This window comes from Pantherophis guttatus, chromosome 6 (assembly GCF_059756535.1).
Source record: "Pantherophis guttatus breed Tessera chromosome 6, ASM5975653v1, whole genome shotgun sequence".
NCBI lineage: Eukaryota > Metazoa > Chordata > Lepidosauria > Squamata > Colubridae > Pantherophis > Pantherophis guttatus.
Genome location: NC_142068.1, coordinates 75821433 through 75834680, shown reverse-complemented (window position 1 = coordinate 75834680; position 13248 = coordinate 75821433). Strand labels below are relative to the sequence as shown.

Below are 13248 nucleotides of genomic sequence, written 5' to 3'. Positions count from 1 at the left end.
GCAGAACTAAAAGACTTGGTTCACTCCATGGGAAGACGTTGTAAGGCCCTAATTCATGCTAAAGGTTAAGTATTAACTGACATGGTGATAATTTTTGTATATCTCGTTTTTTCTATGGTGATAATTTTTGTATATCTCATTTTTTCGATGTAATTTTTGTATGTCTCGTTTTTTCTGTGTGTTTCGCTTTTCTTCTTTATACTGTCACTGCTATTCTAATAGCAAATCCTTCATAAAAGTTATTGCATTACATTCTTGAACAAATTATCTTTTCATTGATATATAATTTTATGGTACTACTCCAAAAAAAAAAAAAAGTGGTATTATTAGCTAGTTTTAGAAAATACACTTTTCCCAAAAGTTTTCCACAATTTTGGTCACTGCTGTGTATCCAAGTGAAGTGTCAGCTTGGCTCTCTGCACTTCAGTCCAGCCATTATCCTTTATTCCTTCATTACTGAATTTTCCACAGTGGCTTTAGCATACTTTAAATAAATGGACGCATCTGTCACTGGAGGTGCAGACCTAAGTAACTGCTCTATATATAGATTGCCTAGCAACTGTGTGGAGCAAAAAAAAAAAAATCCCAACCTTTTGCTTTCAACCTGCTTCTCTGCCACTTTGCAAAGGCCGTCGTTGTTTTAAAAAATCTGTAGATCAGTGGGACAGACTTAGAGGGTTGTTTATGCCAATCCCACTCTATAACCTTGCTAAAGCATCCTACGAAAAGGAAATTTCTCCAAGCTTTCGGAAGGCTTGTTCCCTTGTTTCATTCAGGAGCAACCTGAATAGGAGAAAATACAGAAATGTAAAATTTGTTACTACCGGTTCTGTGGGCGTGGCTTGGGGGGGGTAATATGACTGAGTGGCCGTGGCCAACATTTTTTTTTTTTTTTTTACTTTTAAAACCATTTTTTCTACAACGTCTTCGGCTGAAGAGGTTGTAAAAAATGCTTTTACAAGCCTCTGACGATCCCAGCTGAGTTGCCTGATCGGCAGAGGCTTTTTTTCCTTTTAAAAACATTTTTTCTATAATGTCTTCGGCGGAAGAGGTTGTAGAAAAAATGCTTTTAAAAGCCTCTGATGATCCCAGCTGAGCTGCGCAATCATCAGAGGCTTTTTTTTTTTTAACTTTTAAAAGCATTTTTTCGGCCAAAGAGGTTGTAGAAAAAATACTTTTAAAAATTAAAAAAAAATCCCTCTGATGATTGCACTGCTCAGCTGGGCAATGGGGAGGGGGGGCAGGGATTTTTGCTACCGGTTCTCCGAACCACCCGCCTCCATCGCTACCGGATCAGGTGATCCGGTCCAAACCGGGAGCATTTCATCCCTGGTGTAGGGTCTCCTGCTTGGACCGAGGGGGGGGGCACACCACGCCCCACCAAGCCACACGCACAGAACTGGAAGAAAAAAAAATTGAATTTCACGACTGCCACTGTGATATCAGTTATTTGACGATATGCAATTAGAAACAAATTTAATGGAAGCAAGAAAGGGACTTTTCTTTTATTATTGTAGGCCGGGATATTCACTATGCTTATCTTTTGCCTTTCTTGATGAATTCTGCACTCGGTTTTTGTAACTTGCTAAAATTTGACTTTTGTGCTAGGTTATGGCATAATCCTGTTAGACCTAACAGAATACCAATTTCTCTCAGAAGGGCATTTTTAATTAACTGTAAACCGGTTTTAATGAAAATAATAAATACTGGAATATTTTACTTTTCTAAGAAGTCATTGTTTAAGCAGAATTTTCATGATCTATGAGCGCTATTCATTTCACTTATTCTTCTAATATGCTTTATTTGTTTATGGTAGATAATAATATAACCAGCCCTGCTCATTAACCCTGGAAACCTTATTAGTCATGCATAGCTTATTAGCAGAGACTCCACACAGCCCTTCTAATATGTGGGCTAGAAATGTATTCTTAAAAGAGATAAATACAAAAAATAAAATCCTAAATGGCTGGTATCTGGTTCTTGAGTTCCCTTTTTGGCTAGTTGTTATTTTTTATTTTATTTTTTGTATTCTTGCAGATGATCACCTAGTCCAGGTGATATTGAATAATGTTGTTCCTGACATATTCTTTTATTCAAGCAGTCCACCTAATATCCTTCCCCCAGGAGTGGGGTGGGAATGGAGATTTTCCAATATCCTTCCCCTGGAGTGGGGTGGGAATGGGGATTTTGCAGTATCCTTCCCCTGCCATGCCCACCAAGCCACGCCCACCAAGCCACACCATGCCCACCAAGCCACGCCCACAGAACCGGTAGTAAAAAAATTTGAATTCCACCACTGCGCCTAACTTTACTATACCATCTTTGCCCTCTGTCTACAGGTAGTAAATGACAAAATAGTTGCTACCAATATGGTCACTGGCTTGCCAAAGCAAAGACCCGGCAGTAACGGGGACATCATTGTCCGGACAGGAAAGCTGTTGATCCCTGTGACTTGTGAATTTCCTCGCCATTACACCATCTCAGAAGGCTATATCCCCAATGTCAAGAATTTGCCACTGGAAATTATGGGGCACAATCAAGGTGTCTTCCCTTTCACTCTTGAGATATTCAAAGACAAAGATTTTGAAGAGTCCTATGGGGATTCCCTTCCCACTCTTAAACTCCGAGACTCTTTATATTTTGGGATTGAGCCCTTGGTGCACGTCAACGGTCTGGAGACATTGGTGGAGAGTTGTTTTGCTACCCCTACATCCAAAACAGACGAGATCCTGAAGTACCACTTAATTCGAGATGGGTAAGCATTCACTATTTTCGTCTTTGATCTGAGATTTAAAACTGAGGTCCTTTGATTATTTAGTCAACTAAATTTGAGGGGAGGGAAAGGAATTCAAATCTTTCCTAAGACTGTCAGTATGCCTTTTGGCCAACAGAGAAATTACTGTATTTTTTCGGAATATAAGACACACCTTTTTTCTTTAAAAAAGAGGATGAAAATCTGGGTGCGTCTTATATTCTGAATGTAGCCCTGCCCAGCTTCTCAAATCGAGGTTTCAGAGGCTGAAAAAAGCATCAGAAACAAAGCTTCTCAAATCGAGGTTTCAGAGGCTGAAAAAAGCATCAGAAACAAAGCTTCAGAAAAGAAGCCTCCAAGACAGCTTCAGAAAAAAAGCCTCCAAGCAGAGCTTCAGAAAAGAAGCCCCCAAACAGAGCTTCAGGGAAAAAAAGCCTCCAAACAGAGCTTCAGAAAAGAAGCCCCCAAACAGAGCTTCAGAGGCTTTTTTTCTGAAGTTCTGTTTGGAGGCTTTTTTTCCTGAAACTCTGTTTGGGGACTTCTTTTGTGAAGCTCTGTTTGGAGGCTTTTTTTCTGAAGTTCTGTTTGGAGGCTTTTTTTCCTGAAGCTCTGTTTGGGGGCTTCTTTTCTGAAGCTCTGCTTGGAGGCTTCTTTTGTGAAGCTCTGCTTGGAGACTTTTTTTCTGAAGCTGTTTCAGAAGTTTCAGAGGCAGAAAAAAAAGCAAGACACAGAGCTCACAACTAAGGAACCTGTTGCTAAAATTCACCTCTGGGAACATCTGATTGGGGGTATTCCGGGAGGCTGATTCACCTGCCAATCAGCTTTTTTCTTATTTTCCTCCCCAAAAACTAAGGTGCGCCTTATACTCCAAAAAATACTGTAGAACAAAGGCCAGCGGTCATGATTATGCAGGCAAAACTATCCACTCCATAAAAAGAAAGCAGAGGCTGAACAAATAGATGAAATGCATTTATTGGTATCCCACCTTTATTATTTTTACAAATAACTTAAGGCAGCAAATATATTTACCCCACAACAACAACAATTCTGTGAGGTGGATTGGGCTAGAAGTAAGTGGCCCTAAGTCACTCAGCTGGCTTTCATGGCGAAGCCAGGATTTGAACACATAGCCTTCCATTTTCTAGCCTGAACCACTAGACCAAACTGGCTCTCATTTACAATTAAAATTATAATACTGTTTAGCAGAGAAACTTCCCTTTCTCGTGATAATGCTTGAACAATTTGGTGGCCGTAATTAAAGACATTTACCCTTTTTATGTAACCCAGCTGTTCACCCATCATTAGAGCATATTTAACATTAATGAGCAGAATAATCTTTTATCGCTGTTGCAGGCCTCAAAACAGAGCCCAGTCCTTTTGCCTTTGCGAAGGACTTCTCGTTTTTCGTATGAGAATGGTTCATACATAAGCATTGACTCTTGGTTTCTATCCATTTTTAATGGATTGGTGGCACACTCAGCCAGATGTTTAGACTGGATTTGGCATTTTTATCTGGCTATTGAGTCCTTGCCAAGGACCTGGGATAGGCACATGTTGTAGGTGGTATTAGAGGTATCGTTGCAGGATATAAGGTGTTCCAAGCAGTGCTATCTTTTGCAATTGACTGATGATGATTTTGTCAATGCCGATGGTATTCAAGTGATCCAGTTGTTTTGGGATTGTACCCAAGGTACCTATTATTATTGGTACTATCTTTGTTTTCTTTTGCCACAGTAATTCAACTTCTGTTTTTAGGTCAAATAGAAATCTCAAATCATATTGTAATCTTCTCCTTTTCTTTCTATTTTGCTGTCTCCTCATATTATAATATCCACCAGCTGAACTTTTTTGACTTTGTTATTAACAATTGTTATTTTAATATTATATTTTATCCCATCTTTATCCCATTCTATACATAACTCAAGGCAGGCATTTTATGGTAATTGTTTTTCATTGGATAAATAAGGATTTGTATTGTATTGTATTTACAATGTATTGTAAACATTAAGTTGTACAGAATAATTAGATGTATATGATGTTCTATATATTATATCACCCTATATGAAATTTGATTCAAAGTCTTGTTATCCTTGTGGTTAGGTAGTCCAAACCAATATGACTATGAATGAGAGAGAGAGCGGGGACGATTGGCCAAGAGATTTGAAGACTGACTTTTGAGAAAAGACACCCAGAGATGGCAAAATATCTCAGATGAACCACAAACTAGTGCAAGGGCAGAAAAATTGAGCAATAGAGAGGAAAATGTGACACAACAAGGTGGCTAGAGGAAAAGAGAACGATTAGGAAACACAAGCTAGTAAAACTAATACTTTTTCAAGTATCATAAAAGGACATACCAGAAACATGAGAAGAAGTACTATGTTTCTCCGAAAATAACATCCTGTCTTATATTTTTTTGAACCCTGAAATAAGCACTTGGCCTTATTGCCATGCGCTCAAAAGCCCGATTGGGCTTATTATCCGGGGATGTCTTATTTTGGGAGAAACAGGGTATGTTGGTCTCACCTTATATCTAAATGAAGTGGCCATATGCCCCCTAATCTTCTTGGTGATGACCAGAGAGATCATGAAAGATCAGGGTTGATTAAAAGAAGTACAAACTCAATGCAACTGGGAGCCTTAATAAGCTACCATGTAAATATCTGTGTTCAACTGGAGTGAATAGAACTTTCCCAAACTAGTTAAATTTATGATTTAGCCTCAAGTTACAAATGGACTCAAACAGATTAGGGAGAGATTGTGTAAAAGCAGTAACAAATTCACAATATCTCTGACTGCTTTCAGGTGAGTTGCTCCTGGACTAGTTAACAGATAACTAGTTTCAAAAATATTAAAACTAATCGCAGCTTGGCTCAAGAACTGTAGAATAATTCTTGATTTCTTTATCATTTTCATTAGTTTGTTCCATGTTTCAGAATGCTCAAAATTCAGATTCCAAGTATTTGTATGCCCTGCTGAACATCAATGTTCACAAATAATAAAATGACGGCAAGCACAAATAAAAAAACCTAAAGCAACAGCAACAGGAAATGGCAGTCTTGAGCCACCCATCATTGCAAGTTAACTATAATGTTTAGGCAAGTCTAAGGGTATAGTGTTCCTTTAGAGAAATGAGAGATTAAATGAACAGTTGGGGTCTCTTAAAATATAAATCCTGTAAGCAGATGGAAGGGGGGGAAGCATTTACTCATTATACTAAACCACTCTTATGGTTAATGGACTGGAAATTATTATCCTAACACATACCGCGTAGAGACTAAAGTTTGGGGACAACCCAAACAAACCACAAAACTTGTTGCAAAAGATGTGTGGTTAATTACTCCTCCTTTGAAACCTAGTGTCAGACCTGCCTCAGCTTGACCCTCTAAGTAAAAATGATCCTTGACCCCATTTGTTGAGAAAGGTATAGTTTACTAGAAGTCAAGTGAATTACAATAATACAAAGCCAGAACTGAAAATTGTGCGCCAAAATCCCCAAGTCTAACTTTTCCTTCCTTTAAGTGTCTCCCAATGTTGAAACCCCTCCCCCCCCGTGTCCAATCAAATTCAAAGAAGATGTTTTTTGAATGGTCACTTCAAATGTAGGTTGGCATGCAGCTATGTTCCGTTCCCAGCCGGGTGACCTTGAAATCGCATCACATGGAGATACAGTGAACTTTTCGTTTCCCTTGAAACCCCCCCTTCCATCCAACCCCAACCCCCACTCCTGTAGTGGGGCAGGAGACTGTCACTAAGCGATAGTAAAACGCAAGCATGAGGTGGCAGCTGACACCCAGCTTGGAAACTAGGAGTACACTTACTATGTAGATGGAAGCTAACTGGACTGGAGACTAAAACACATAAAAAATGGTTACAGGAATTGGGCATGGCTAATCTAGTGAAGAGAAGGACCAGGGGAGACATGATAACAGTCTTCCAATCTTCCAATATTTGAGGAGCTGCCACAAAGAGGAAGGGGCCAAGCTATTTTCTAAAACATCTGTAGGCCAGACAAGGAATAATGGATGGAAACTAGGGGTGGGTTCTACTTACCTTTACTACTGGTTTGCAACAGGGCCGCACGCATGCGCGCTCTTTGCTCGTGCGCACTTCTGGGCATGCACAGAAGCTTCCTGATGACATCAGGGTCGGTGGGCGGAGCCTCCTGCCGGTTTTACTATTCATTCCCATTAGCGGGAGAATTCAATACGCTGCAAAATGCTGTTATATTTATTGTCCCTTTTAATTTGGCATGATAACATGCTAAAAATATAGAATAAAGATTGTCATTTTAAAAAATAAAAGCTTTTGTTTTCTGGGAGTGTGAAAGGGAATGAGCTGAACAAGGAGAGATTTAACCTGGAAATAAGGAGAAATTTTCTGACAGTGAGAACAATCAACCAATGGAACAGAAGTTGCCTTCGGAAGTTGTGGGAGCTTCATCACTTGAGACTTTCAAGAAGAGATTGGACTGCCATTTGTCAGAAATGGTGTAGGGTCTCCTGCTTGGGCGGGGGGTTGGACTAGATGACCTACAAGGTCCCTTCCAACTCTGTTAATCTGTTAAACTCAAATTCCACGTAATAATTGTTTTCTCTGCTGCTGAAATTCATTTAGAAACCACCTTGGTGTTAAAGGAGGGCCTTGCACAGGAATGCTATAGAGCCAGTTCTTACCTGCACATGTGATCGTAAACTGTGGAAACTCTGCAGAAGGCTTTTGATGAAGAAAGATACCCAAGTGAAGCACAATAATAATAAAAAAAAGATTTCCCACTTGTGTTCTTAAAAAGCCAGTTTGCCTGCCATTAAGGACATACTGTATCTCTTACTAGACTAGGCTATTTCAATAAGAAGTGGAAGATATGACATTTTTTAACATAATGGGTTGTGCCTCTAAAAGTCTTGTAGCACTATAAATATTAGCCAATTTCTTATGCCATAAACTTGAATGGACTGCATTCCATCCTAGCAAATACAGTTCCTAAAATATAAAGTTGGTTTTCAGGAATAAGCAATTAATGACATTTTCATGCTGAATATCTATTAAATGGTTCTATTTTTTTTTTTAAAAAAAATAACAAAATAAAGTACCCTTTTAAATCACTCTAAAGTAATCATGCCTTCAAAGAAGATCTTATGTAGCATCTGGTGTTTATCCGGTCTCTTAATTTACATTGGTGCTGTTGTTTTCTGATGCACTTCGTACATTTATAAGTTCCCCTAGGGATTATCTTTATACCTGTTATTTATGAAACAATTTTAGATGTATTATCCCTAAGCTCATACTGTAAATATAAATTTTCATTTGTGAATAACAATGCCAAGTTCCTTCATAAATGTTTTATGAAGTTCATTGAATCTCACTGACATAAAGTGACATGGGGGAAAATTTACTAAATTGGCATTCTGGAGCCCTGGTGGCACAGTGGTTAGAATGCAGTATTGTAGGTTAACTCTGCTCATAGCCAGGAGTTCGATCCTGACAGGTTCAAGGTTGACTCAGCCTTCCATCCTTCCGAGGTCAGTAAAATAAGGACCCAGATTGTTGGGGGCAATATGCTGACTCCGTAAACTGCTTAGAGAAGGCTGTAAACACTATGAAGAGGTATATCAGTCTAATTGCTATTGCCACTGCTATTCTGGCATTCTTATTATTGTAATGCTAAAATTACAACACAATGGAAATATATGTTAAAGTTAATTCAGTCCTAGTCTTCGGTGTTGGAATCTATTTGGATTCCTTACCGTTGCTTCTGTGTCTTCCTTCCATTTGTCTTTGGAGTTGTTCTGTTGTTAATCACAAGACACGCGTTGATCAAACATTAGAGAAATGGAGAAAAAAAAGCATTAAGGAGCATCTGTTGTAGGGCTAAAAACAAAACAAGAGGCAGCTGTGATTTTGAGATCAAAGCCGCACCCTTTTTATCTATAATACACATCCCCAAAAATGGGCGAGGCTTTGAATTTGAATAGCAGACTCCTTGAATTTTTGAATTTCTCCTCATCCGTTCCATACCCTCCAAGGTGGGCCTTGAAAGAACTACTCCCTGGAGTAAACCTAGGTGTGCCTCATAATCCAAAGCAGCTCCTTTCCTGCCACTTAAGCAAGGAATTTTCTGCCATTCAGCTTTCTTTGTAGAACATAATCCATATTCCAGGTGCCATTGATTTTTTTAAAGTTCTCACAGAGTATTTATTTCAGAAGACAGAGTATTCATTTGATATCTCTCTCTCTCTCTCCCCCACTTCCTCTCTCCCTCTCTCTCTCTCTCTCTCCCCTCCCTCCCTCCCTCTCTTTCTCCCTCTTTGTAATAAAAACCAATGGCCTAATAACTAGAAGCATGTAAAAAAAAAACTTCAGGGGGAAGTAATCCTTGAAATTGTACTTGAACAGATGGCTTTTATAGCTGTGACTTAAGAGAGTGGTTCCATCTGATCTTTGAAGATGCTGAAGAAAATGTTGGAACGGACCTTGCTCAATATGTGCGACTGCGCTTTAACTGATTAACAGAGTTGGAAGGGACCTTGCAGGTCATCTAGTCCAACCCCCTGCCCAAACAGGAGACCCTTCGCCATTTCAGACAGATGGCAGTCCAGTCTCTTCTTGAAAGCTTCCAGTGATGAAGCTCCCATAACTTTTGAAGGCAACTTCTGTTTCATTGAATATAGAACTGACATATGGCAGTCCAGTCTCTTCTTGAAAGCTTCCAGGGATGAAGCTCCCACAACTTCTGAATAACAGAATAATAACAGAACAACAGAGTCGGCAACTTCTGTTTCATTGAATATAGAACTGACATATGGCAGTCCAGTCTCTTCTTGAAAGCTTCCAGGGATGAAGCTCCCACAACTTCTGAATAACAGAATAATAACAGAACAACAGAGTCGGAAGGGACCTTATAGGTCATCTAGTCCTGTTTATAAAAAGTCTTTGAGAATTGCAAGAACAGTGAAGAATCTAGTGGTATCTTTAAAACAATTGATTTATTATAGCATAGGCTTTAACGAGCAAAGATAGCAATATTTTCTTAAGTGGGCTATTTTATTTTTCCAAGCCTGTCTTGGGTACTTACCACAGAAATAATTGTTGAACTTTTCTTGATATGCTTACACAATGATTCCCCCGCCCCATCTAGCAATAATACAAGGAACAACAATCCTATCCTGAAAATTCAGGTTCTGCCTGATAGCCTCTTCTCATAAATGCAATTAATGAGCAATTTATGTCAGATTCCAAGAGGCAAAGGTGATTTCCATGTAAGACACGTATAGTACTTTTCCTTTGCTTTTTGTCCTGTGTAGCAAGTTTTATAATGTTCAAAGTCTGCATTCTGGAGATTAGATTGCTGGTAAGCATTCCATTGTGTTATCATTCACCACCAAAGAATATACCTTTTCTTTGAAGACACAGCCACACAAGAAACTAGACACTGAGGAATAACAACACCAAGTATTGGCTCATTCTCAGTATTTTTGTGTCCTTAGAATGACATCTCATTTTTCAAAGAAATTCATTTTGCTTTCCTCAGTCTACTTTCCTTATATTAATTCAGTTGGTTTTGATTCTCCATTAAGGCTCAGAAGCTATTACACATTGACAAAACAAACAAACAAACAAACAAAGATGTCTGTAATCATTTGATTAATTCAACTTTTGGACTCAGAAATCCTGAAACCTTATAAGCATAATGGAACAAAATGACTTGAGAATAGTGTATTCTGTTGCCTATTTCTTTTCTCTCAGATAAATGTCTTAGTTATTTGCAGGAGTGTCTGGCAGGAAATGAAGATGGCTGCCACAGCTCTCTGATTGATGTCTCACTCTTTTTTGTGGTGCATCACAGTGTACATTCAAAAGGGACATAGGCAGTGGTGGGATTCAAATAATTTAACAACTGATTCTCTGTCCTAATGATTTCTTCCAACAACCAGTTTGCCAAACTGCTCAGAAAGTTAACAACCGGTTCTCCTGAAGTGGTGAGAACTGGCTGAATCCCACCACTGGACACAAGGCTTTGATCCCAAGAGTGTGGCAGCCATTTTGATGTTTCCCTCTTTGTAAACACAGCTGATTATTCGCCAATCACAAAATAATTAATCAGAGGATATTGAATGTATCCTCTACATTCAAAAGGTCCACTTTCCAACCCATGTTTTAAAATTTTCTCCAACTCAAGGATTTGCAATGCACTTTAAAGAAATATACAAAAGTTAACAGAAAAGTTCAGGTTAAAAATTATCAGGAAAAATTATTTGATGTGTTTTCATTCATCCCACGTATTTGGGAAGAAAAAAAATCCTACAATATTTTGTCCATTAGTTTTTTGGTTTTGCCACGTCTCTGAGTCATATCTATATCTTTGTTGAAAAAAAAATCAAAGGTTGGCTAAGGATTTCTTTGATTTAGGATGCTGGTAAATCTTTTGGTCATTAGCAGAACTGCAAATCCAGACTGTGAAGGAAGCCTAATGCATTCTTTTAATCTTTTTTTTATTGCAATGGGTATTTTTTTAGATTTCTGGCAATGTAATTAGACTCCCGTTCTGTTTGTTTCATCTTCAGTCTTGGCTGACCTACCAGTAGAGTTAAGGCAGCAATATGAGTGCCTGCCAGCCTCCCTGGAAGGCACTAAAATATCTTCTGTCTTTTGGACATCAATCTATGAAAGCTGTTGACATTTTTCTTCTCTCCCTTTCTCTTCAGCTGCGTTTCGGATGATTCCATAAAGCAGTACACATCAAAGGATCATCTGGCTAAACACTTTCAAGTCCCAGTGTTCAAATTTGTGGGTAAAGATAATAAGGTGAGCAAAAACTCAAATTCATGAATTTCAGGAGAGCTGACAAAGTCAGAAGTCTATTGAAATGGACTAGCAGAAGATCCAGATGCCACCAAGATCTTCTCTCACTTTTGATAGGAGAACATGAGAACGAATGTTGTTGGTAAATGAGGATTTAAATTAATTAAACAGCGCTTTAGAGGCAAAACCAAATTGAAATGCTTTCAAATCTTGCCTAACCCTGCTGTTTTCTTCTTCTATTTCCCATACCTACCATATTTTCTTTCTCCTGAGCTGTTGTTCAGATGAAATGGACCGTCTGAGATATGGTCGCTAAACACCACCCATTCCACCAAATAGATGATTTCACAGCTTGCTTCCCTTGGAAATTTTGTACTATTATTTTAGATTGGGTGACATCAAAACTCTCTGTTCTGAAACAAGAACTTCTCATGTGCAAGCACTTCTTAACAATGTTTGCAAGATCAATAAATATAGATGGGCTGTTCATCCTAAGAATTCATTATCACTACACATTTTATGGCACTAACCATAACATTCAACAAGGAGTTTCAAATACCTGGCACCCCAGCAATTTCAAAATTTCAAGGAAAGAATGACAGGGAAACAAGGTTTTATTCTACAGCGTAGAGGTATCATCAGTTTTTCTTGAAAAGGCATTAACAACATTACTCCTTTTAAGTTTTTGTTCAGGAGTAAAATACTATTGTTACCTAAACCGATATAAAATCTGGCTGTTTTTAAAGATTTCCAACCAAAATGTTCTGACTCATTCTCTGAAGCTCGCACCTACTGTTGGACAGACATATTTAATTTACATTTGCATGTGTATCTTATGTTTGAGGTAAAGATTGTTGCTGGATTAATGTCTGCTCCATATTACGGGGTGGCTGAAGGTTCAATGCAAATAAGATTCCACCAGGCTCATATTGCTTCTACTGTCTTCTACCTTCTGTATTCACCTCCTGAATGAGAGAAGTTTCAAAATATTGTACCAAGAACTGCAGCTAAGGCAAAATGAATACATGTCTCTTAGACTGTCAATCTCCAGGGGGAGGGGGCAGGTCTGCTTCTTTCAATTTTGGGCATGAAAATCCATAGTCAGAAGCTTAGATATTCTTTGTGTCTGAAAAGCAAAGCGGAGTTGGCAGCAGAGTCAGACAGTGAGAAGGTTGGGGAGGAACTTGGGCCAATCCTGGGGGCTGGGGAAAGCTCAGATGGGGACTCTGCGTCAGGAGGCAGAGAAGGAGGTGGACAGCAGTGAGGCAGAGGGACAGCTGGAGCTCGTTCCCAGTGCATGCATGCACAGAGCTGCCAGAAGACAAGAACAACTCAGAAAGCAGGATCAACTCGGGAGTAAAAGCCACACCTTGGAGGTGATTGGCCCCTCCCATAGGAAATAAAAGGGGAGCGAACAGGGAATGGGCTTTTGCAGGAAACAATTCGTTCATTCCGTGACTCTGAGAGACTCTGTTCCAAGTTTTGTCTTGTACTGTGGTTGGAAACAAGTTACGTGGCAGCTTGCCAAACGAGATAAGGTGTGTGGAGAAATATTCCTTTGAAAAACTGTTTGGACAAACGTTGCTGACTGTGAATGAACGTAATTCACAGCCGTTTAAATAAAAGAGGTTTTGACAGTAATTCCTGCCTCCTGCTTGTTAAGGAAGCCTAGGTCAGAGCAGTATGTATGTATG

At 39.1% G+C, this 13248-nt stretch overlaps 1 protein-coding gene across 1 annotated transcript in view; it reads left to right on the top strand.

Annotated features, from left to right (window-relative positions):
• The window catches only part of OIT3 (oncoprotein induced transcript 3), a 47923-nt gene that overhangs the window by 31563 nt on the left and 3112 nt on the right, over positions 1-13248 (top strand). Inside the window, exons 7-8 of the mRNA XM_034425982.3 lie at positions 2340-2755; positions 11458-11557. Of these exons, the coding sequence (XP_034281873.2) occupies positions 2340-2755; positions 11458-11557 (516 nt within the window). The remainder of the gene's footprint in view (positions 1-2339; positions 2756-11457; positions 11558-13248) is intronic.